The sequence below is a fragment of the Ipomoea nil genome, unplaced genomic scaffold (genome assembly GCF_001879475.1).
Source record: "Ipomoea nil cultivar Tokyo-kokei standard unplaced genomic scaffold, Asagao_1.1 scaffold1868, whole genome shotgun sequence".
NCBI lineage: Eukaryota > Viridiplantae > Streptophyta > Magnoliopsida > Solanales > Convolvulaceae > Ipomoea > Ipomoea nil.
In genome coordinates this window covers 852944-875731 of record NW_017618296.1, presented here as the reverse complement: position 1 = coordinate 875731, position 22788 = coordinate 852944, and the positions used below count along the sequence as shown (strand labels likewise).

At 35.6% G+C, this 22788-nt stretch overlaps 3 protein-coding genes across 5 annotated transcripts; 1 reads left to right on the top strand and 2 right to left on the bottom strand.

Annotated features, from left to right (window-relative positions):
- Positions 1-437: 437 nt before the first annotated feature.
- LOC109193342 (uncharacterized protein At1g51745-like) lies at positions 438-4401 on the bottom strand. 2 transcript variants are annotated; one of them, XM_019344208.1, is made up of 4 exons: positions 4047-4401; positions 3757-3968; positions 2032-3020; positions 438-1718 (listed from the first exon to the last, which is right to left on the bottom strand). In XM_019344208.1, exons 2-4 carry the CDS (start codon positions 3942-3944, stop codon positions 643-645), a joined length of 2253 nt encoding a protein of 750 aa, XP_019199753.1. In that variant the 5' UTR covers positions 3945-3968; positions 4047-4401; the 3' UTR covers positions 438-642. The 2 variants fall into 2 exon arrangements, with proteins under 2 accessions (XP_019199753.1, XP_019199752.1); XM_019344207.1 differs by having other exon boundaries at positions 3757-4401.
- Positions 4402-12517: 8116 nt separating this feature from the next.
- LOC109193352 (protein hook homolog) lies at positions 12518-16310 on the top strand. 2 transcript variants are annotated; one of them, XM_019344224.1, is made up of 5 exons: positions 12518-12704; positions 13702-14293; positions 14382-14510; positions 14598-15838; positions 15951-16310. In XM_019344224.1, exons 1-5 carry the CDS (start codon positions 12591-12593, stop codon positions 16029-16031), a joined length of 2157 nt encoding a protein of 718 aa, XP_019199769.1. In that variant the 5' UTR covers positions 12518-12590; the 3' UTR covers positions 16032-16310. The 2 variants fall into 2 exon arrangements, with proteins under 2 accessions (XP_019199769.1, XP_019199768.1); XM_019344223.1 differs by having other exon boundaries at positions 14376-14510.
- On the bottom strand, positions 16276-19348 carry LOC109193351 (pentatricopeptide repeat-containing protein At1g71420). The gene has a single exon (XM_019344222.1). It carries the CDS (start codon positions 19205-19207, stop codon positions 16949-16951), a length of 2259 nt encoding a protein of 752 aa, XP_019199767.1. The 5' UTR covers positions 19208-19348; the 3' UTR covers positions 16276-16948.
- Positions 19349-22788: the final 3440 nt, after the last annotated feature.

Here is a 22788-nt window from a genome sequence, read left to right as displayed (position 1 = left end):
CGTTCTTTTCATTAAACAAAACGACGTCGTTTAGAAGCTCGGTGCATAATCCATTATGCACCGCGGTGCACGATATAATTTGCCCCCCATTGTAGTTTAGTTCCCTTACATGATCTCCTACCCAAAACCTGCTACACTTGACGACAAATTATACAATAAACCAAGGTCTACCTTGCATTGTAAGCCCTAATTCAAAATAACTTTTTGATTATGTATCTGCAGTTCACATATTATGTACCTCCAGTTAATAGTTTGTGTCTGTAAATAAATTGATAAATTGAAGGCACTACAAACACATAATATGCAATTGCAATTAACATATTATGTGTTTGTAGTTACTATGTTATGTGTCAGTAGTTACCATATTATGTGCCTTCAATTTATTTACAGCCACATAAACTATTAACTACATATAATTTTTGAACTAGGATTCACAATGCAATATGGACACTAGTCCATGATATAACAATTGGCACTTGAAACCCTGTTCACAGGTAATAAATACAGATATTGGACAACAAAGACCCAACAATAGATGGGTCATGGATGCATTATCTATCAGACATGATATTATTGTTTGCACATTACAAGTTAGTATTACTAGTTACTTCTGTATTGTCTTACTCCATACCAGGCTTGTTTCTATGGATGACGTCCCACCAACTCCTCATTTAATCTGCTGAACACTAGCTTCACCGGAATACACACTACTGTGGGCATACTCTCTTGTTTGAGTAGCCCATTCACTTGGAAACTGTTGAAGCTACGCTTCATATCACCGCTTTGTTTCTGTTGCGAGGCAATTGATGAAAGCGTTCTTATCTTCTGATTAGAAGACATTGTTCCATTTCTATGTGGCCTTTTGGAGAACGCCTTCTCAAATGGAGGTTGGGAGGTGTTCTTCCTCACTGGACTTGCCTTTTGACCAAAACCTGTTGAACTAGCTTTACTAACATTTCTGTCGCGCTCTATTGATGATAGATGAGGGCGTGGAACTCGGGCACCAGCTGTCCTACGAGCAGTCCTCCACATGGGTTGGTGTGATGCATCGTCTAATGTTTCTGGGCATATATCATCAACTGCACCGAAAAGGCTCTCAAAAGCACCATTTTCAAGGACTTCAATTTTGACAGGGTGCCCTACTATTGCCTGCCCATTTTTCTTACTTGTTAATGAAATCAAAGGTACAGGCTGTCTCTTGTAACCAGCTTGGACTTTCAAATCCACATCTATCAGCACTCTTGGCCCACCAAGATGGTGATAGTTACACAAAGGATCAAGGTACTCCCCAGAGTTTCCCAAATCTCCTCCTTTTGTATGCTGATCATTCCAAGATAAGTCCCCCAAATTGACAACATTCCAGGTACCTGCAACTCTAGATCCATATCCAGCCATCTTCGCCCTAGATTTCATCAATGAATTAGCTTCAGTACCACCATTACTTCTCTTTTCCACAGGATTGGTCATATAACTGGGTCTTTTGAAATTATTTTCCTCGTATGTGTCCAGAGATCTTTTAACAACACCTCGGTTATTCCTTTTCCCTTTGAGTAGCCACTTTGACACCCCAACACAAGCAGATACAGTATTGTTAAGATAAGGATGAGAATCTGCTCCTGACAAGTCATCAGAATCTTCACTGCTTGTGCTTCCATGGTCAGCATGTGCTTCAGATCTTCCCAAATATTTAGGTTGTAATTCTATAGATGCGGCACCTTCTGCATCATCAAACAAGCAGAATTAGAGGACAAGGAACATAATTCAACTAGTTAACACTCAGTGCCATTCCCTTTTGTTGCAATATGGCTGATATGAAACAGCAATTTTGGTTGTGACAATAATTTTTCAAATGCCAGATTCTTATAATCAATTACTTAACGCTATTTGAGAGTGAAGAAAAGGATTAAACTTCTTGTACCCATCGCACTAAGAAATGGCAGCAAGGCATATTCAGTTAACTAGTTTATATTTTTATATTAACATGCACATTGCTGACATGTCAAACAGAAATGAACATGAGCAAATTCATACCTTCAAGTGTTGCTATATCATCATCTGAATCTGATTCCTGAGAGTCAGTCCTGCAAGAATCAGTTTCAGTACATTCTGTAGATTCAGAAGTTTTCTCTTCACATGACTCATCTGGGTGAGGATAGTCGCTTCCTTCCAATTTTGAAGTTGAGATATCTGTCTCAGTAGGAAGATTTATCTTACCATTAAAACAATCTCTAGAGTCATCGGCTCTATAAGTATACCTTCCTTTCTTTGCATGGCACACAACTCCAAACTGCTCCTCTCCTGATACAGAGGTTAAAACATTACTCCTATCAGGCTGAGGATAAGAAACTGGCAACTTTTCAGTACTCTCTGATACTTGAACAAGACGGCGTCTATCACGCTTCTTGGAAAGAGCTTTTTCATCTAAACTCTCTTTGTTTGCATTACTGAGGCCGACTTTGTTTGGACTCTCGTCAGGAAGAGCAGTGCTCTCAGTGAAAGGTTTGTTAGTGCCACTTGAATCAACTGGAGGCTTATGCTCTGAAGGGGCTGTGCTAAGGCCAAAGTCATGCAAACCTCTCTTTCTAGGAGGTAAAATGGAATAATTATCCCCACTAAGTTGGTTTCCCTTTGGGCCTACATCTCCACACAGAGTGGAGACTCCATTTTCATCCTTAAGCTGGAGACCAGAACTCTCAGAAGCTTTATGAGATTTCAGGGATAACTGTTCTTGATTTTGATATTCGAAGCATTCTGGGGATGTCACTACATCTCTTCTTACATTGTCATCTGGTGATTTATTTATTTTATCATTACATGAATAACTTGTTTTCCCATTTTTGGCCCCTGCTAGTTGCCTCTCAAGTTCAAGAGCATGAATTATTGCATCTTCACGACGTGCGTATTTCTCTCTTTTCTTTGGAGGCATGCCTAGAGAAGCCTCAGCTCGTTCAATACAGTCATCAAACTCACCACATCTGAAAGCCTTCACACGCTTTGACTTCTCCAAATTGTACCAATCCCTAAAAAGACACATAAAAAACCACGATAACAAAAATTATAATTGCAGCCAAAAACTATAAGCATTTGCTTATTTTTGAGCCTGAATGACTGCACAGTCTGCACAGACAAAATATATGCGAAGAAATTATAGTTTACCATATAATCCAACAATTGGAGAGAAACATTTTATTAGTATTAATGTATTCATCAAACCCATCATAGCACAGTTTCTTCCCAGCTTAACAATCACTTTTCAGGTAAGTTTCATAATGGTTGACAAACAGATATCTTACTATAGAAAGCAACTCGAACAATGAGTTAATTGTCAAAAAAAGAAAAAAATTCGGGGATATTGATTTTCTCAGTTGTGTCACCTAGTTGCCTAACTAGGATGTTTATGTCATGAAAGGCTACTGATTCGAGAGAGGCATGAATACCTGCATGCCATCATGAATCACAACTATTATGCCCATTTTTATTCAGAGTAACCTTCCCCAATCCTTCGTTCTCTTTAAATCACTGGGTATTCCCATCTAATTATCTAAAACTGCCGAAATCTGTTAATGCAAGTTGAAAAATATCTCTATCTTTACACTCGGAAAAAGTGAAAAACAATAAACCAAGACAAATGGAATTGTTTATAGCTCCCCACAATCAAGAAGCATCCACAGCAAATGTAAGAGCTTCAATTGTTCTCCATAAATCAGTGTCAAAACTTTTCCAGAAATAATACAATTTCAGTAAAAGCAAACTTACACACTAGCATCATCCCTTCCGAGAAGCTTCACTGCAGTTCCAGATCGTGGTGTCATCACATGTGAAGTTGAAAGCTCATCTGGACCGAGAATTTTACCTGGCCACCATGACCCATTTCGCCTCCGGACCCAAACAATGCACCCAGCACCACAATCAAGTATTCCTTCTTCTGTTTCCGAGCTCCCCATCTCTTCCTACTACACCCTCACTCTCTATATATAATGATCATACAAAAATTGCCCCTGTATATGATGTATATACAAATATTGCTAAAATACTGTGTTCTTTACCTTTCTCTACTTGTTTCGTCCCTAATTCTCAACTACTTCTCGCCATACAATCTTCTAATACCGATAATATTGAAAACTTCATATTAATCGTGTCCAACCGAAAGATGATTTACGGGGAAAAGGGGGGAAAAAAAGAGGAAGAGAGCTTACAAATTCTTTAGGATGTAGATGACTAAAGGAGGCAATTTAAGGGCTTTGATTGCTTGGACTCTGGCAAAATAAGAGACTGAATCGAATTGAAAAAAATTGGGTTTGTATAAAAGATGTGAAAGGATAAATTGGGGATGGGGCTAGGGTTAGGGTTTTTGTTTAAGAATTTGGGAATTCCATATCTAGGGATTTCAACAACTTTTTTTCCCTTCGTTAGCGACTGGAGCGACGTGGACCGGGGTCGAGGAGGGGGGGAGGGGTGGGGGGTTGAGGAAACTGTAATTCTAGAAAGGTAAACGGCCACATCACTGTAATTAACCACAAAAAGAAATGTAAAAAATCCAATAAATATTGTAACAATTTTGATATGGGTAATACTTGTGTGAGAGTGTCTCATGGGTCTCAATTCGTAAGATATGTCGAATCTTTAATTAATGTGTCAAATTTTTTATTAATGAATTGGATTTTTGACCTTATTAATCAAATATTCAACACGTATCACAGATTGAGATATGTGGGGCAGTCTCATACAAATTTTTATCTTTTGATAAAAAAAATTGTTAATTTTCAATCTTTTCAATTTTTTTAAAACTCAAAACCTCTATTTGTTACACCATTTAACATTGCTACACTCCCTAGCATTTACCACCCACACAAACTCATTCCGATGTGTCATTTGAGTTAAAAAAAAAAATAATAATAATAATAATCAAATCAAGAGGAGACAATTTGTTTGATTTTTGTAGCGGCGGAAGCATTTCGCTGTAGATTTTTGGCCATACATTTTAAAGTTTGTAATTTAATATAAAAAATTTAAATGTCTATCTAATCTAAAAACAATATATATATATATATATATATATATATATATATATATATATATATATATATATATATCCATTGGGGTTGGTGAGTTATATGGTGTATTTTTTTGGATCTGTTGTATATTTTTTGATATTTTTTTGCATTTCATTGTGGTGTGTTTCCCTTACACTGTTGGTGCATGTTGTTAACACTGTAAGTATATTCTGAAATTTCGCCACACAACCACACCTAACAACATGACCATATATGACCATTATTCTATATATATATATATATATATATATATATATATATATATATATATATATATATATCAATTCAGGTTATGTCAATGATTTTTGTCCCTATTTATGTGCTTATATAGGTTTATAAATTGCACTTCCAATATTGTACAATTCATTGTTATTAAACAAAATTATCATAATTTCATTACTATTTATTAAATTCTAGGGATAAGGGTTAAATAGACTCTTCAATTATATACCAAAAGTAATCAGAAACTCGAACTAAAAAAGCCTCTAATTATACCTTAAACTTGTTAAATTTATGATATTAACCTAGTTGGCCTATAATAGTATGTTACTCTTAGAGCATTCGCATCCGTTGAGGAGAATTGGGGGAGAATGTAAAAGTGATTAGGAAAGAGAATGTGGGAGGAGAGAGAAAAAATAAAAATAAAAAAACCGCACGCGCCCGTGTGGGCTACTGCTGCGCGCCTAACGCGCACAGCAGTTCCTCCTTCCCTGACATTCTTTCGTTCCTTGCTCCCGGTTCATGCAGAGGCTTCCAACTTTTTCTCTCACTTATTTATCTCACCTCCATAGCATGTAAGATGAGACGCCTTGAAAATTGTGAAATAACTCCTCTTGCTCTTCAGATGTGGATGCTCTTAGAGTCACCTGCCACGTAGGATGCCACATAAGATACCACTTAGATTAACATTTTTAAAAGATTATATTTTATAAAAATTAAAATAATAATATTTATTTATATAAAAATTTAAATTAAAAAAAAAAAAAAAAAAAAAAAAAAAAAAAAAAAAAACCATGACAACATATCGTGGCAGCCAAGCTGCCATGGCTTCTTGTCCATCGCATCATTGCTGCCATGGACAACCCGCCATGGAAAGCTGTCTGGCAGTCGTCCATGGCAGCCAAAGCCAACCCGGCCCGTCAGAAAGTTTGTTTGTTTTTTTTTTTTTTTTTTTAATTAGTTTAAAACAATTAGTTAAAAAATAAATTTTTTAAAAAATTATGAGTAGGATCCCACATAAGATGTCATGTGATTAAAGTTGACCGGTTATCTTTTGATAACTTGTTAAATAAGTTAATTGATCAAATTTAATAAGTTTAAGGGTTTAATTGAATTTTTTTTTAGTTGGAGGTTCTAATTGAACTTTGGTATATAGTTAGATGGTTTATTTGACCCTTATTCCTAAATTCTAACATTAATGGATCCACCATTATTACCATACACCTACATCTACCATAATTTTTTTTATTCTTTAATTATCATTTTGTTAAAATCATCATATCATATATAACAATTAATTTAATTGTAAATTATATTGAAATTAACTATTTACTAATGTCAAATTATATGTGTATATAGTTAATTCCCAAAATGGCCATCCGATTATGACATTTTATCAAATTGGTTCCTTAATTTTTAATTTTCTCAAAATGGTCTTCCGACTTTTGAATTTTAAACCAAAATGGTCCTCTGTTAGCTTTAGAGTTAAGTTGGTGTTAAAATGAAGGATAAAACTGGAAATTCAGGTTTTACACCCCAATTTAAAGCAATCTGTGATTTCTTTCAGCAGTCTGCGCACATATTTTTTCAAATTAAGTTTTTGCTCTCCTAAATCTGCAATCAAAATGTGGGATAATCAACTAGAAAACCAAAAAAGTTCATCTTCAATTTCATCCACAAACTTCCCAAGGCAAAGATTTCTGGCCTTCTATATACCAATATATGTTAGTGTTAGCTAGTATTATATTTTTAATTTTTTTTTTTTTGTAAATTTTAATTTTATAAACAAATTGTTTGCACTATTATTAAACAAATTATAAATTATTTCTCTTTTTTTTTTTTATCTCTCTATATATTTTCAAATATGATAATTAAAATTTACCACTATATGAAATTGTGAAATGTAATTTGAACGAAATTTTTTAATTTTTTAATTTATTAATATTTTAATAGAGTTAATTTTTTTTTTGGTCCTATGACTATTAGGGTTTTGTTAATTTCAATTCACAACTTTTAAAATTGTCAATTTAGTACCTTAACTATTCAATTTTTATCAATTTTGGTCACTCCGGTCAAATTGCCGGCCAACACTCACCGGAAAATATTAATAGGTAAAATAATGAGGGTATTTTAAAGAAGAAAGAAAAGAGGAGTAAAAAGACTAAAATACCCTCTTTATTATACCTATTAATATTTTTCGGTGAGGTTTTGACTGGCAATTTGACGGGAGCGACCAAAATTGATAAAAATTGAATAGTTAAGGTACTAAATTGACAATTTTGAAAGTCGTGGATTGAAATTAACAAAATTTCAATAGTCATAAGACTAAAAGTGAAATTAACTCTATTTTAATACTAAACATGAATTTTCGTATATCGCGTGTAAAATGCTAATTGGTATAATGTTAGTCAAATCTTTAACTTGATTTAGATAAGATTATATTTAACTTAAATTGATTTACTATTTCATAAAAAAGAATGACATATTAAAAAAAAAAAAAAACCTCTAAAATTATTTTTTACCATTGAATACTAGTTTAATAAATAAATCACTTATTTTGTTGTATGTGATAATTTGTACTAATTATTTTAAAAATGTTATTGTCGTTGTAAATAAATAGATGTAAACATTACTAGATGAATTATATTATGATAATATCTTTTCTTCGTATATGCTGAAATTATATATTTTGTGTATATATTGAATTAAAAAATAATTAATAAATAATTGATGATATTACTCCGTATGTATCTCTAGTATTCTCTTTACTTTACTGTACATTAATTTTGAGGTGTTTGGTATGTTGAAATTGTAATTCCATTCTTACCAAACTTCATGGAATTACAATTTCATTGTTTGATTGGAGGAAATTGCAATTCTCTCCAACTATGGAATTGCAATTCCTAAGATCCCCTTAAGAATTATAATTTTATGATAAATGACTATTTTATCATTTTCTTATTATTATTATTATTATTATTATTATTATTATTATTATTATTATTATTATTATTATTATTATATTATTATTATTATTATTATTATTATTATTATTATTATTATTATTATTATTATGATTATTATTATACAATGACATTTTAATTTTTATTCACTTCTTTCAATTCTCAATTATTATATTCACATCTTACATATAATAAAGCTATATGGTTTGGGAAATAATAAATGTTAAATTAATTACCAACATTAAATAGCCACAACATCTTTTACTATAAAAAAAACAAAAAAAAAAAAAAAACACAACATTTGAATTTTTTTTTTGAAAAATAAAATAGTTATTTTTTTCTCGCCTATAACAAAGGATTACATTTATTGAATTAATGGGGTTATTAAATGTTATGATATTAGGATTAAAGATTCCGATTCCCGATTAATAGAAAATATGAAATGATGCAATATTAATTAAATCTCTGGCTTTACAATGAAAGTCTATTTGATATGCTTTTGTTATTTATGGTGGTTCTTGGGATTACAATATTAATTAAATTTTTTATAGAAGTCTATTCGATATATGAAATAGTGCAATTAATGCAAGCCTCTACATATAATTTTTCTCCCTCTCAAATGCTAGAAGCAAGAAGGGATGAAGAAAGCAAATGTTGCAGGCCGTGGGTCAATTATTGGACTTCAGAATAAAAAAAAAAATCATTTAAGCCATAAATAAAAATTTAAATATATATAAATGTATATATCGTATGGGTCTTTAATGTTTTTCTGAATGTCTAAACTTAGGACTTTTAAAAGAAAAAAAAAATATTTGAATTATCTCCACAAAAAGTGGTCTTGGACTTATAAAATGACATTTGGGTTTATGGAATGACATGTGCATAAAGAATATATTATATAATCATATAAAAAAATGTGTTCAATTAGAGTTTAAATTTACTTTTGCTTTCTAAATGTAATTATCTTAGTTATTATTCGTATTGTGAAAATTATAATATAGATGAAATACAATTAAGAATAAATCAATATAATTATGTAAATTCTCTCTATAATTTTATTTGAATATGTACCTAATTAGAGATTATATTAACCATACAAAATTTTAATTGTAATTTTGTATTCTATAAAAATAATAAATACTTGACCAATAGAAGCTCAAAAATATTATTATTTAAACAATTTAATTTTTTTTTTATTTTTTCTATTTTTTTATTTATATTTATAATAACATAATTTTTCCCCGTGCATCGCGCAGGTGAATTACTAGTTTACCAAATAATGTAATTTAAATTCTCACGTTAATTTATTATTTTCTCACTTTAAATTCTCTCTAGCTAATTCCCTCAAGGTGAGAATAATGCATTGATTCACGCAAAAATATTAACACGAATGTTCTACATCTTTGATGGACCTATAATAAATAATGTCATTACCCAGTGTAATACCATCACCACTACCACGACGGTCACAAGGAGGCATCAACTGATGTTTTGAATAAAATTGACCAAGAAGAGCCTAGTACGCAATCTTTATCAGTATTACGAATTTACAAAAGATCCAGATGAAACAAAAATTAAACCAGTGGAATTGCTTAAGCGTGTTGTGCTACCATTGATTGGGGAGAAAATAGTGACCTGTTGCAGCTAGCTTAGCAAGGGTGATGAGGGAACTGCGTGCAATTGTGAGTCCAGTTGGGTTCATATTACATTGTAAATCTTAATTTATAAATTATGTGTCTATAATTTATATATTCTGTACTTACAATTAATGACACATAATTTAATTACAGACATAATATAATAACTACAGACCCATAAACTATAATTACAAGTACAGAATATGTTAACTATAGACACTTAACATGTTAACCACCATCTTATATGCACGTAGTTAACATATTTTGTATTTGCAGTTAATAATTTATGTGTCTATAGTTATCATGTTATGTGTATGTCATTACGATGTGCCTTCAATTTGTTTATAGATACAGAAATGATTAACTGCATTTACAGAATGTGTCAACTGCAAGTACAAATTTTGAAGGTTATTTTTGGATCACGATCCACAATGCAAGATAGATCATGGTCTATGGTACAATTTGTCGACTATGTGACTTCGTTATACCGTGAACTAGGGTCCACAGTACATTGTGGACCCTAGTCCTAAACGACATAGTTTTGAATTTTAATTTTGATGTCGATCATTTGTTGTTCAATTCACGTTACAATTTTCTTTTTTTTTTTTTACTATAAAACATGTGTATGTGTCGTGTGTTATACGTTTATGTGTCTCATGTTATGCAATTCTGTACCTGAAATAAAGTAAATATAACACGCGCTTTTGTGTCTTGCGCTATGCATTTTTGTGTCTCGTGTTATGCTTTTTTGTGTCTTATGTTATGCAATTTTGTACCTTAAAGAATATTGATTCTGTACCTGAACTAAAGTAAGTATAAAACATGTGTATGTATCTTGTGTTATGTGTTTCTGTGTTTCATGTCATGCAATTCTGTACGTTAAGCGTATGAATTTTGTACCATAAAGAGATTAGTAGTTGTGTAACACACAACATATTGTGTCTTATTTTACAAATTTATGTCTATGAAATTACGTGCTATAGGACATATATTATCTACATACATCAAATTTGAGAATAAGTAAATATATAACATGTGTATGTCTGTGTTGTGAGTTTTTCTATCTTGTGATATGAAATTCAGTATCTTTAAGAGTATTGATTCTCTACTTAGAATAAATTAAATTTGTGTTGGAACATGAGAAACAGAAAACTACAAAATTGAGTTAATTCCACCAAAAGCCCCTTGTTTTTTGTGACAATTCTAAATTTAGTCCTAGACTATCATTTTTTTCATTTAACGTCCCTGACAATTATTTTTTGGACACTTTTAGTCATTCTCATGAATTTTTCTATTTTTAGTAAGGGGAGTTTTATCTTTTTATATTTTCTTTTGTTATTTTTTCGGTTTCAGGCGATTTAATTGGTTTAAAACTTTAGGTAACCTCTGATTTTTAGTAACCATATTTTCAACTGTTTTTTTAGTAAAGTCCTAAACCAATTAAACCGGCTGAAATATGAAAAACAACAAAAGAAAAATATGGATAGATAAAAATTCCCTTACTAAAAATAGGAAAAGTCATGAGAAGGACTAAAAGTGTCTAAAAAAAATAATAGTCTGTGATGTTAAATGACAAAAATGATAGTCTGGGACTAAATTTAAAATTGCCACCAAAGACAAGAGATTTCTGGTGGAATCAACTCCTACAAAATTTGTTAAAGTTTAAATATTAAAACGATGTTGTTTTAATTCAAAGTTCACAATGCTATGTGGGTCCTGGTTCACGATATAAATTGCCGCAAACAGACTCCATGACGGCAATTTATATCGTGCACCGGGCGCGCATTGTAATATGCGCCTTGGTGCAAAACGACGTCGATTTTGCATTTTTTTTTTAAATTCCGCTTTTTCGTGTTTGTTGTTAACTTATTAAAAAAAAATAATGTTTTGAAAATGTACATAATTATATAAAATAATGTACATAATTGTATAACAGAATGTACATAATTATATAACATAATGTACATAATTATCAAACATAATACACATACACTGTGTCGCGTCGACTCCCCACACAACTTATCAAAACGACGTTGTTTTGGGAGGCGCGGGACGCACATTGCTATGTCCACCGTGGTGCAGGGTATAACGATTGCTCCATGACTCAGGTCTCAGGCGCCAATCATTATTTCATGGACCATGGTCCACACAATTGTGTAGACCATAAATAAAAAGTACATTTTCAATATATTAAGGGTACATTATTTATGTACATAAGGTACATTTTTTGAAACTACATTTTTAATATACTAAGGGTACATTATTTTATATTATGTGTCTTCAGTATAAAAAATAATGTATCTCCAATACAAAAATAATGTACTTTTAATATATTAAAAATGTACCTTATATTCATGGTCTATACAATTATGTAGACCATGATCCACACAATAATTTGCCTTAGGCGCGTCATAAACCACGATCCTGGCCCAAGAATGCCCATTTGTACATTATATATAGCCCAATACGGAACGGCCCATAGAGGAATGTACCAGAAACTTGAAACATAATCAGCCCATCGCAAGTATACAATTAAAATGAAATTCAAATTTTGAATCTCCGCTCCAACGGCTATATTGACATTTGCCGACCAGGTTTAGCACTATATATAGCTCTTTATCCTTGCCGCTGCTCTTCATTATAGCATCTACTATCTAGCCAGCCCCAGTAGCAAAACACCAAACCCTAGTAGATCACTTCGATCTCGATTGTCCTCCATGGATTTCCAAACCCTCACCAGGAGACAACTCCAAGCCCTCTGCAAGTCGAACAAGATTCCGGCTAACATGACCAATGTCGCCATGGCCAACGCTCTCAAAGCTCTTGAGTTCGTAAGTTCTTTTACTGAATCGGTCTGAAGTTGTTATAATCTGTATTTTATTTTAATGTTTTTTAATGTGTGTATTTTTGCTTTTGCTTTTTAATGTTTTTAAATTTATCTGTATTTATTTGTTGATGTTTTTGAATTGGTCTGAAATTAAAATGAATGGATAAAGCTCTTGAGTTCATGTATTTTTCTGTCAAAGCCCTCCGATTTCATGTTTTCAATTTCCGATTCTAATACTGTTCTTGTAATTTTTCAAATTTCAAATAGAAATAGAAATGAATTGATAAATTAGCTTGCAAATTATTATTCCATTCCATGTTAACAGTGAGGGCAGAGGATTTTTAATCTGGAATCAAATTAATTGATTTTGGATTGGAAATGATTCTGTACTAGATTTGATTTCCTGATGGAATTTCTGTATGTAAATGATTCAAATGTTGATGGGAATAATGATAAAAAAAAAATATTATACTCCGTATATTCTATGTTTAATGAGTCATAATAATTACTCTTAAATAAAGGTTTGGCGTGGTGACCCACCCCTTGTCCGTTAAGAGAGGTCGGGAGTTCGAACCACCTCTTATATGAGAAAATTAATTGCGCCAGTCCGTGCGAATTGGGAACGGGGATTAGTTTGAGTATGATGATTCTGATTGAAGGCAATGTACATATCGACTGTTCTTTCCTTTGATATCTCAAGTTTCAGATCACAATAGTAACTGGATCCCCATAGTAATTCTGATTGAAGGCAATGTACATATCGACTGTTCTTTCCTTTGATATCTCAAGTTTCAGATCACAATAGTAACTGGATCCCCATAGTAATTCTGAATTTTGAGAAAAAGCTAGCTGTTCAAAGTTCTGGTTTTTTTGATGTTGAGTCTATGTACATAAAACACTTAAATGTTTTCAATAATCATACGGAATAGATGTTATATTGGAAGGAAGGATTTGTTGTATAGCAATTTGCTTATGTATATACATGTATATGTGCATTAAAGGTTGAAGGTATTGAAGAGGTCATGAAGCCATCAGAATCTGAGATTGCAAATTCGTCTGTTGAGTCACCTGAGAAGTCTGATATGATGTCAAGTGCTCCTCGCACTAGTAGACGAGCTGCAATTCGCCCTGAAATTTCTCAGACTATGACTAGGACACGTCGATCAACAAGAAGAATGCCCCTCGAGGACCAAGTGAAGAATGATGTGATTGAGACTCCAGCAGCACCAACTGCTAGAAGAAGGGCAGCGACAACTTCAGTTAGCTCAAAAATGGAAAGCTTGCTGAAGGAATGTGTAGAGACAGAACAAGATGGGGAGCAGACTTTGAATGAAAAGAAAGATCTTCCAAAGACACCAGGTACACGTATGACAACCCGAAGGAGGCAAGTGAAGGAGAACACTTCAGTTCGGCCAGTATACAGCACTCGCAGATCATCTAGGTTAGCCTCAAAATATGAAGAGTCAAGCAAAGAGGGTACTGAAATGTCACAGACGGCTACGTTTGATTCATTTACCGATGAAACATATGATATTTTGGAAGTCAACTCTAAACTGTGTTCTCTCCACTTGGATGATGAACAGGGGAAAGCTGGTATGCCTTGACAATAGGAAAAAAAAAAACATTATATCTTTTACTATGTTTAACTGCATCTCTGAACTCTTATTATGATCAGCTGCAGATTCAAGTGCATTCTCTAATGGAAATGAGAATCAAAATGTGGCAAGCAAGGAACTTAGTGCTGATATGCATCAAAACTCTGAAGAACATGCTACTGAAGAGATTACCAATGGGCTCATTGAAAATTATGGTCAGTTTACATTTTAATTTTTTGTTTTTCTTGGATACTGTTGAGTGTTTTATGGAAATTTTTTTCTCACTCTGGTTGGAAATGCAGCAACTGTAGATTTCTCTGCTGGCAAGGAATCAAATGATGTTGAAGTGGACTTACAACAAGGTGCTGATCTTGGGCTTGAAGGTCAGGATGCCTTTTGTGATAACATGGCTGGTGAAGTTTCTGAATGTGTGGTGGAAAAAGCTGGTGATGAAATGGTTGAAGACCACTCTCACTTCAAAGGGGGGCAGCAGGAGGAGGCTGAGGACAACATTAGAGATGAAATCTCTGACCATGCTGTTGAAGATGTTGATGTTGGTGAGAATACAATTCAATGCAAACACTTGGATGATGAGCTAAACAAAGGCCACAAGCAATTGGATGAGGAGGAGGAGGAGGAGGAGCAGGAGGACCAGGGCAACAACAACACTAATGGAATTTCTGACAGTGAAGTTGAAGATGTTAATCTTCAACCCAAATTCCAGGAGGTTGTTGTTATTGGTGAGCAGTTGGGTGCTGCTTCATGTAACGAGGAACTTGACACTAACGAAAATTCTGAATGTTTTGAGGTTGATGATTTGTGCAAGGGGGGCCTTGGCCTTGAGGTTGTGGGTAATGGTATAATTCTAACCAAGCAATTGGATGAGGTCATCATCAACACTAAGGAAATTTCTAATACTGATGTTGAAGAGGAGGATGTGAATGATGAGGAGGAACTTGACACTAAAGAAAATTCTGAATGTGAGGTTGAAGATCATGGCATGGTTCTTGACAATGAGGAAGAATCTAATACTGATGTTGAAGATGCTGCTGATCTTCACTGGAACATGGCTTTATCCAATCAGCCATCTGTCAATGAAGATGATGAGGGGCAGTGCATGAATGATGAAATTTCTGAACAAGATGCTTCTTCAGATGAGATGCAAGAAGAGAAGTTAGTGGACCCTGCAAGCAAGGATCTAGTTGATCCAAACTCCACCTTGATGTTGGATCCTCCTGCTCACATTTCTGTTTCTGATGTGGCAGAAACAGATTCAGACAACACCTCACTGGTGAAGAAAACACCCTCTGACAAGACGATGACACCAAGGGAACCAGTAACAACTATGGGTCTAAACCATGTCACAGATGACAAGGAGAACATTGATAATAGTGGCATGAAATTGGTTGTTACAAAAGAAAAGCTGAAGAAAAAGGGCAATGCTGAGGTGAAGAATCAAAAGCCCTTGGAAGATTTAAGTCTCAGACAGCTCACTAAGATGATGAAAGAGATGAAAATACAGAATGCAGAAAAAAGCACCAAGGTGAGAGATCCATGCACTTTCTAGCATCTTATTATTATCACTTATTCAATGCTTATAATTACGTGGTTCTGCATACTGAATTGGAAATTTTCCCATTCAACTTGATGAACAGACTGCTGTGAGTAGGCCAGCTCTACAACATGTCCCTGAGAACTGCTTGGTTGGTGAATCTAGAAACAGATCTGAAGATTAAGATGAATTAATCAACAGAAGGAACTTTGAAGAACAATTACAGAATGTTCTACCTTCTTGGTTGGCATATATTGAGAAAGATATCATAAACATTTCCTTTTTTTATTTCCTTTATGATAAACAATTTCCTTTGAGAAAGATATCATCATATCATAAACATTTCCTTCTATATCATTCATTTTTGGAGTTGTTTGGAGTTGTAAAACGGTTGTCAATTGTGGTGCAAATTTCCAAATGCTTAGAAATGATTGATAATCAATCAATAAAGAATCTTGTTGCATTTCCATTTCTTAATTTTCTAATTTTGAGATGATCTCTTTAAATACAACTCTCACGTAAATTTATCCACCTGTTGAATTTCCGTACTGGAGGAAATGGGATTCGAACCCATGATACAATCTTCTTGTATGTCGATTTAGCAAACCAATGCCTTAAGCCACTCAGCCATACCTCCAAGTATTTGATCGGAATGGAATTGGATGTGCCGGGTTTGGTTGCTTGCCCGAAGGGCCATCTGATCCGATCAACTACGTAAACCGTAGCGCAATAGCGCACGTACTCTTCCTCTATGAGCGAGACTCTATGGATCCCCCAGTATCAAAGTGAGACTCCATCAAAATCTGCCACTACTAAGTGTTTGGATTACTTCCAGCACACTGTTGATTGCCTTAATCGCTTTGAGTCTTTGACCATCACGGTAGTGCTTCAGGTTGGACCTAAGACTCGTGTTACTTGGTGTTCACCAAATAGTGAGGTCACCAAATGTATGGACAATTTTGATATACAGTGAGGTCACCAAATGACAGAAACTTGGTGTTCAGATTCTTCTGGCCCATTCAACTGGGTGACCATTCATTCATTCATTTTCATCCCAACCTACCAATAATGCTGTGTACTAGGGAAGTAGCATTGAAGCAACTACCAATAATCATTGCAAGAACATATCCCACCCAGAAAATGATGGAAACGGTTGGAATCTCTAACGATAATCTGTTTCTGAACCAGCTGTGACGCCAATTTCATAAAGTTGTGGCAATCCAAGCAAATGCGGATGTTCTTCATTATCCTAACCACACCTGATTTGCAGTGAGGGTCTTTAGCATTCATGAGTATGAACATGAGAGCCAACTTCTCACTGTGGAAGTACAGTTGCTCCTCCTTATGCTCTTCTTCTATGTCGTGTAGGACCAGACTAGTTAGCGGAGTGTAGCCTAGTTTTTTCAGCTGTTTTACAAGATCCAGCAGATTGGTCCGAATAGCTTCTCCAAACTCGTGTTTTTGCCCCCCGGAAGCAAACTCGTGCACCCTACCGCCAATTTCAGTCCAGCTCAATCCGGGCTCCTTCCGAACTCCAAGCCATTTCATTTGCTTCCTTGTGAGTTGTGCTTCACCAAAATTATTCAACGAGAAGTACGCATTTGACATTACGACATAACCTAATGAGGTCCCGCTATCTAGCTCGTTTAACTTAGAAGCAGCAACGGTGGCCAGTTGGTATTCGCCGTGTTTCCTGCAGGCAGCAAGTAATGCACTCCACACAACACAATCTGGCTTCATAGGCATCTGTCTTATTATCTCCTCTGCCCGAAAAATCTGTCCAGCTCGCCCTAGTAGATCAACCATACACGCATAGTGATCGAGTTGAGGAGCAATTCTGTGTTTTCCAGACATACTATTAAATATTCTAGTCCCTTCTTCAACCATCCCGGCATGGCTGCAAGCCGAGAGCAGTGCAACAAAGGTGGTTGCATCAGGTTCAACGTCTATGCTCTCGAACAACTTCAATGCCTCCTCCGGCTCCCCGTGGAATGCATAAGCTTTTAACATGGAGTTCCATGACACCACATCTTTTAATCTCATCTCACCAAAAACTTGCCTAGCCTGAGCAATTGAGCCACACCTACCATATGTATGAATTAATGAGTTTTCAAGCACTAAAGTATCTACAAACCCAGCTTTTATTACTTGGCAGTGCACTACCGAGGCATGCCTTTCTGTCACAAATCCAGCGCAAGCTTTCAGTGCAACAGAAAAAGCATAGCTATCTGGAATCAATCCTTCGGTATGCAACTGACTGAAAAGGAAGAGAGCCTGCTCGGGTTCTGTTTCAGAAAACGTTGCCATAATTTCAGTCCACAAGACAATATCTTCATGCCCGCGAACCTCCAGAAACAAGTTATAGCAATCACCAATGTTTCCTTCAAGAAAGGAATAAGCTTTTATCAAAGCTGTCACAACCTCTATATCTAACACAAACCCAGTTTTTAAAGCAATGCAATGCAGTTGAGAACAGAATTTTAAACTCCAAGAAAGGTCACATTGGCTAGACAATAAAGAAAGTACAGTGACAAGAGTGGCGCGATCAAATCCCAATCCATCAGAATGCATCATTGTGAAAAACTTCATAGCTTTTTCACATTGGCCACTCATTTGAAAACCAGCTATCATTGCATTCCATGAAACAATATTACGAAACTCCATATCATTAAACACCCTCCAAGCTTCATTCTCATCACTGTATACACTGATTTCATTGTTCTTGGTATACATCCCGATCAGCGCATTTCCCACATAAACAAAAACATTATAACCAGATTTCAATGCAAGAGCGTGCACTTGCTTCCCACGCAAACCATCACACACCGAGAGCACACTTGCATATGCAAAATCAGTGGGTTTATAATGAGCCAACATGTTGGAGAATAAACTGAAACATGCATCAGCTTTCCCACTCTGGGCATAACCCGAAATAAGAGACGTCCAAGATACAATATTTCTCCTGCACATTTCATCGAACAGTTGATGGGCACAGTCCAACTGGCCAGACTTGGAATACAAGTTTAGAAGGTGATTGGCAGTGTAGAGGTCTTGGATGGCAATGGGATTGTGGGTAAGCATGTGTTGGTGGAGAGCTTGGCCGACGTCGATGCAGCCCAGACGCGCACAGGCGTGGAAGAGAATCGCATATGATTTGGGGGAGTGTGAAGGACTGGAATTTGGAGAGTAGAAAATTGAAAGGGCCTCATTGAGATGGCTGCGCGAGGGCCCAACGCGCAACCTCTCGAGAATGGTGTTAAGTTCAGTGGCGGCCGTAAAACCTGTCGTCGTTAAGGTTTGAAGTAAGGGGCGAAAGTGTGTAGTGATTGGTCTTGGCTGTAACATCCTTGTGCAAACCATATTTCAGAGGTTAAGAACATGTTTTAATTAATTGACGAAAAGCCGAAATCTCCCCAAGAAAACATAAACAGATCATGGTAATTATTGATTCTGGCGACTGCTGAAGTTGCAGCTAGCCGCCGGCAACATCTCCGGTGATAGGAAGACATAATATTAAGTGGTCGTTGAAAGATGTTTGGTAAATTAACTTTAAGTTCATAGCTGATTAGATGCAAAAACGATCTTTTAAGGATATAATTTATTTAAAAAAAATTAATAGAAAAAGTTATTTTGAGTAACTTTTTAAATTTTAACATTTATAAATTGTTACAAAAAGTTGATTAACTAAACTTCATATTAATTATTTAATCAAGTCGAATAGTTAAAGATGGTCAAACAAATTAAATTTGATTAATACATGGCCTTCTCTGTAAATTGTATGCATATAGTTGTAAACATGTTTTTCAGTGAGGTAAGCACCCCTGTTGTGCTTGGCCGGGGATCAAAGCTAGACTGTTGAAAACCAAGAAATAAACCACAATAAAATAAATCAAAGGTTAAGAAGGAATTTGGTAGTCAAAGAAAATTCAAACTTTTAGAATTTAAAAGGTAGATTTAATTTTTTTTTTTTTTTTTTTGGGTGAACTCCTTCAACTTGAGAAAGCTCGGGTCAGGAATAGATTTCTTTAAATCAAAGAAAATAATTCTCAGCCTATTTGGGTAGGATTCTTTTCTAAGTAATTAAAAAATATATGATTTATTCAATTACATATTTACCATTTTTTGTGTTGAATTAGAAAAAAAAAATTATAAATTTATTATAGAGAAAATTTTAATTTTGGTTCACCGACTATTGGAGTTTTGTTAATTGCAACATTTGACTTTTAAAAATGTTAATTTAATACCTTGACTATGCAATTTCTATCAATTTTGGTCACGCCGGTCAAATTGCCGACCAAATCTCACTGAAAAAATTTAATAGGTCAAATAATGAGGGTATTTTAGTTATTTTACTCATTTTTTCTTTCTTCTCCTGTGAGCTCCTCTCCGATGACGAACACATTCCTGACGAATACTCTCTCTTCTTCGCAAATTGCGCGCCGCTCTATGGACGTCCGCACCGAGTGCTACAATCGAAGGTCTCCCAAGAAGCGGTGTGCGTTCGTCGGAATCCCTGACCTCCGTAATCGACGACGACGACATCCTGTTACCTGTCGTGAGCTATTTCTTTTCTGGTCTGTCGATCATTATTGGCACTTTTATTATATTACCAGTAATTTCCAAAGTCAAGTCCTAATAATCTTTAAGAGTTTTTACCCATTTTGGTCCCTTGACTATGGCTCATTCTCAATTTTGCATTCCGACTTTTAATTGCACCCAATGTGGTCCCTCGACTTTTAAAAATTGCCCCGATTTGGTCCTCCGTTACCTTTTCCATTAACCAGGCGTTAAGTTTGGGGATATTTTGGTCATTTCCTTGTGTTGTGTGGTTTTTGTTCTCTCTTGGGCTTAGCTTTCTCTCCGATCAGTTGTTCAAACAGAGAGCCGTGAGACCAGCATTTGGAGGTAGTCAGTAGTCACCATATCCTCCAACAACCATTACATACATACCTAATTCCCAGGCATCGCTTTGTAGGTAGTCAGTAGTCACCATAGAGCTTGAGTTCGATAACGCCGATGCCATCGTCGAGGAGGAAGCGGCCGACATCATTATTGGAGGGAGACGGTTTTGAGACCAAAACGCCCTGAAGCCAAGCGCGTTGGAAGAAAATTCCGCCTAGAGAGAAAGCGGGATGAGAGCCAACTGTGGTGTGATCACAAGAGCTTGTGCGGTGGTGAGGTGTGATCACAAGAGCTTGTGCGTTGAAATGGGGAAATATGGGATCAGAGTCAACTGTGTTTCTTTTGACGAAGCAGGGAAATATGGGATCAGAACCTCCATTGACGATGGAGACTTGAGAGTTCGCAACAGGTGCGCGATCAACAAATTGGCAATGGCGATCAACAGCCCTAGCATCACTGATTCCAACGGTGGACTCCGATTGCCTATGCACGGCCGCAATGGAGTACTGTCGTCTTCTTCCGGCGATCTCCTCCATCACCTCCCTCTCCTTTTTTCCTCGATTTTCTCTCCCTCTCCCGCTAGGCAGCAGGCGAAGATGTACAGTAAAACAGAGCAGATCGACGGCAGCAGCAAGTGTGGGTGATCGGCAGTGAGCTCGACTGGTTCTCGTCCGGCAGTAGCAGAACTCCAGCGTGGGTAGCTCCGACGAGTGCAGAACAGAGCCTTCTGCAATGGCGGTGGCTGGCGGCGGTCGGAGTTGTGATGACGTGTAGTGGCATCGCTGTTTCTGGGGTTCAAGGGGTGTCGGCGGGTGGAGATGTCTCTGGCTGCTCTGGCTGCTATAGGGATGGGTAGACGTAGAGAAAGCATAAACCACAAAACACAACGAAATGACTAAAATACCCTCCAACTTAACGGTTAATTGATGGAAAAGGTAACGGAGGACCAAATTGGGGTAATTTTTAAAAGTCGAGGGATCACATTGGGTGCAATTAAAAGTCTGAATGCAAAATTGAGAATGGGCCATAGTCAAGGGACCAAAATGGGTAAAAACTCTAATCTTTAATTAACTCCAGATTTAAAAATAGTCCTATTTTCTCTATTACATTATTACATTATATTTCTCTTTTCCAACAATTTTTTCGTCTTTTGTCCGTGCCTGATTGCAGATTTGCAGTTATTTCAGTTGCCGATGGAGCAGCTTACTAATTTCTTACAACGGAAGATAACAAGAATTTTGGATAATATAACTATGAGCTATTACTTGTTAGATGCGAAATGAAATTATTCTCAAATTGTTTTTTTCCAATGCTTATTGCATGGACCGTGGTCCACACAACTTGTGTGGACCACAATCCTAAACGATGCCGTCTCTTCTTTAAGAAGAGACAGCGACGTTAACGGCATCCTAAACGAAGCAGTTTCATCGAGAAGCAGCAACAATCCTAAACGAAGACCGACCTGTGTTCAGAGCTTCGTCGCTTCGTGCCTTCGTCCTCTCCATTGCGTTTCGTCCTCTTGAAACGAAGGAAAGCTTCACTCCTGCAGATTCATAGGGTATTCTTTCTTATTAGAGCTTCAAATACATGAATATACATTTTTTTCTACCTAGGGTTTATACCTTAATATTGATTTCTACCTAGGGTTTATACGCCGCTTCGTCCTCTCCACTGCGCCTTGTCATCTCCATTGCGCTTCGTCGTTTACACTGCTGAAACGAGAGAAAACCTTCATTGCTGCACAGATTCCTAAGGTATTATTCTTACTAAACACCCACCCACCCCTATTAGAGCTTCAAACAACATGAATGTACATTATTTTCTACTTAAGGTTTATACCTTCATAGTGGTTTCTACCTAGGGTTTTTGTTGCATTTTGTAGATTCATTTTTCTGTGATTTATTGTTGTACACTGTACTTTTCTGCATTTTGGTTGATTTTTAATGGCAAAAATTATGAAAGTTATGAGCATAGTTACTACATTGCATTGCATTTTGGCTGCCCCTATCATCCCTGTTACCAGAGTGAATCATTTGAAG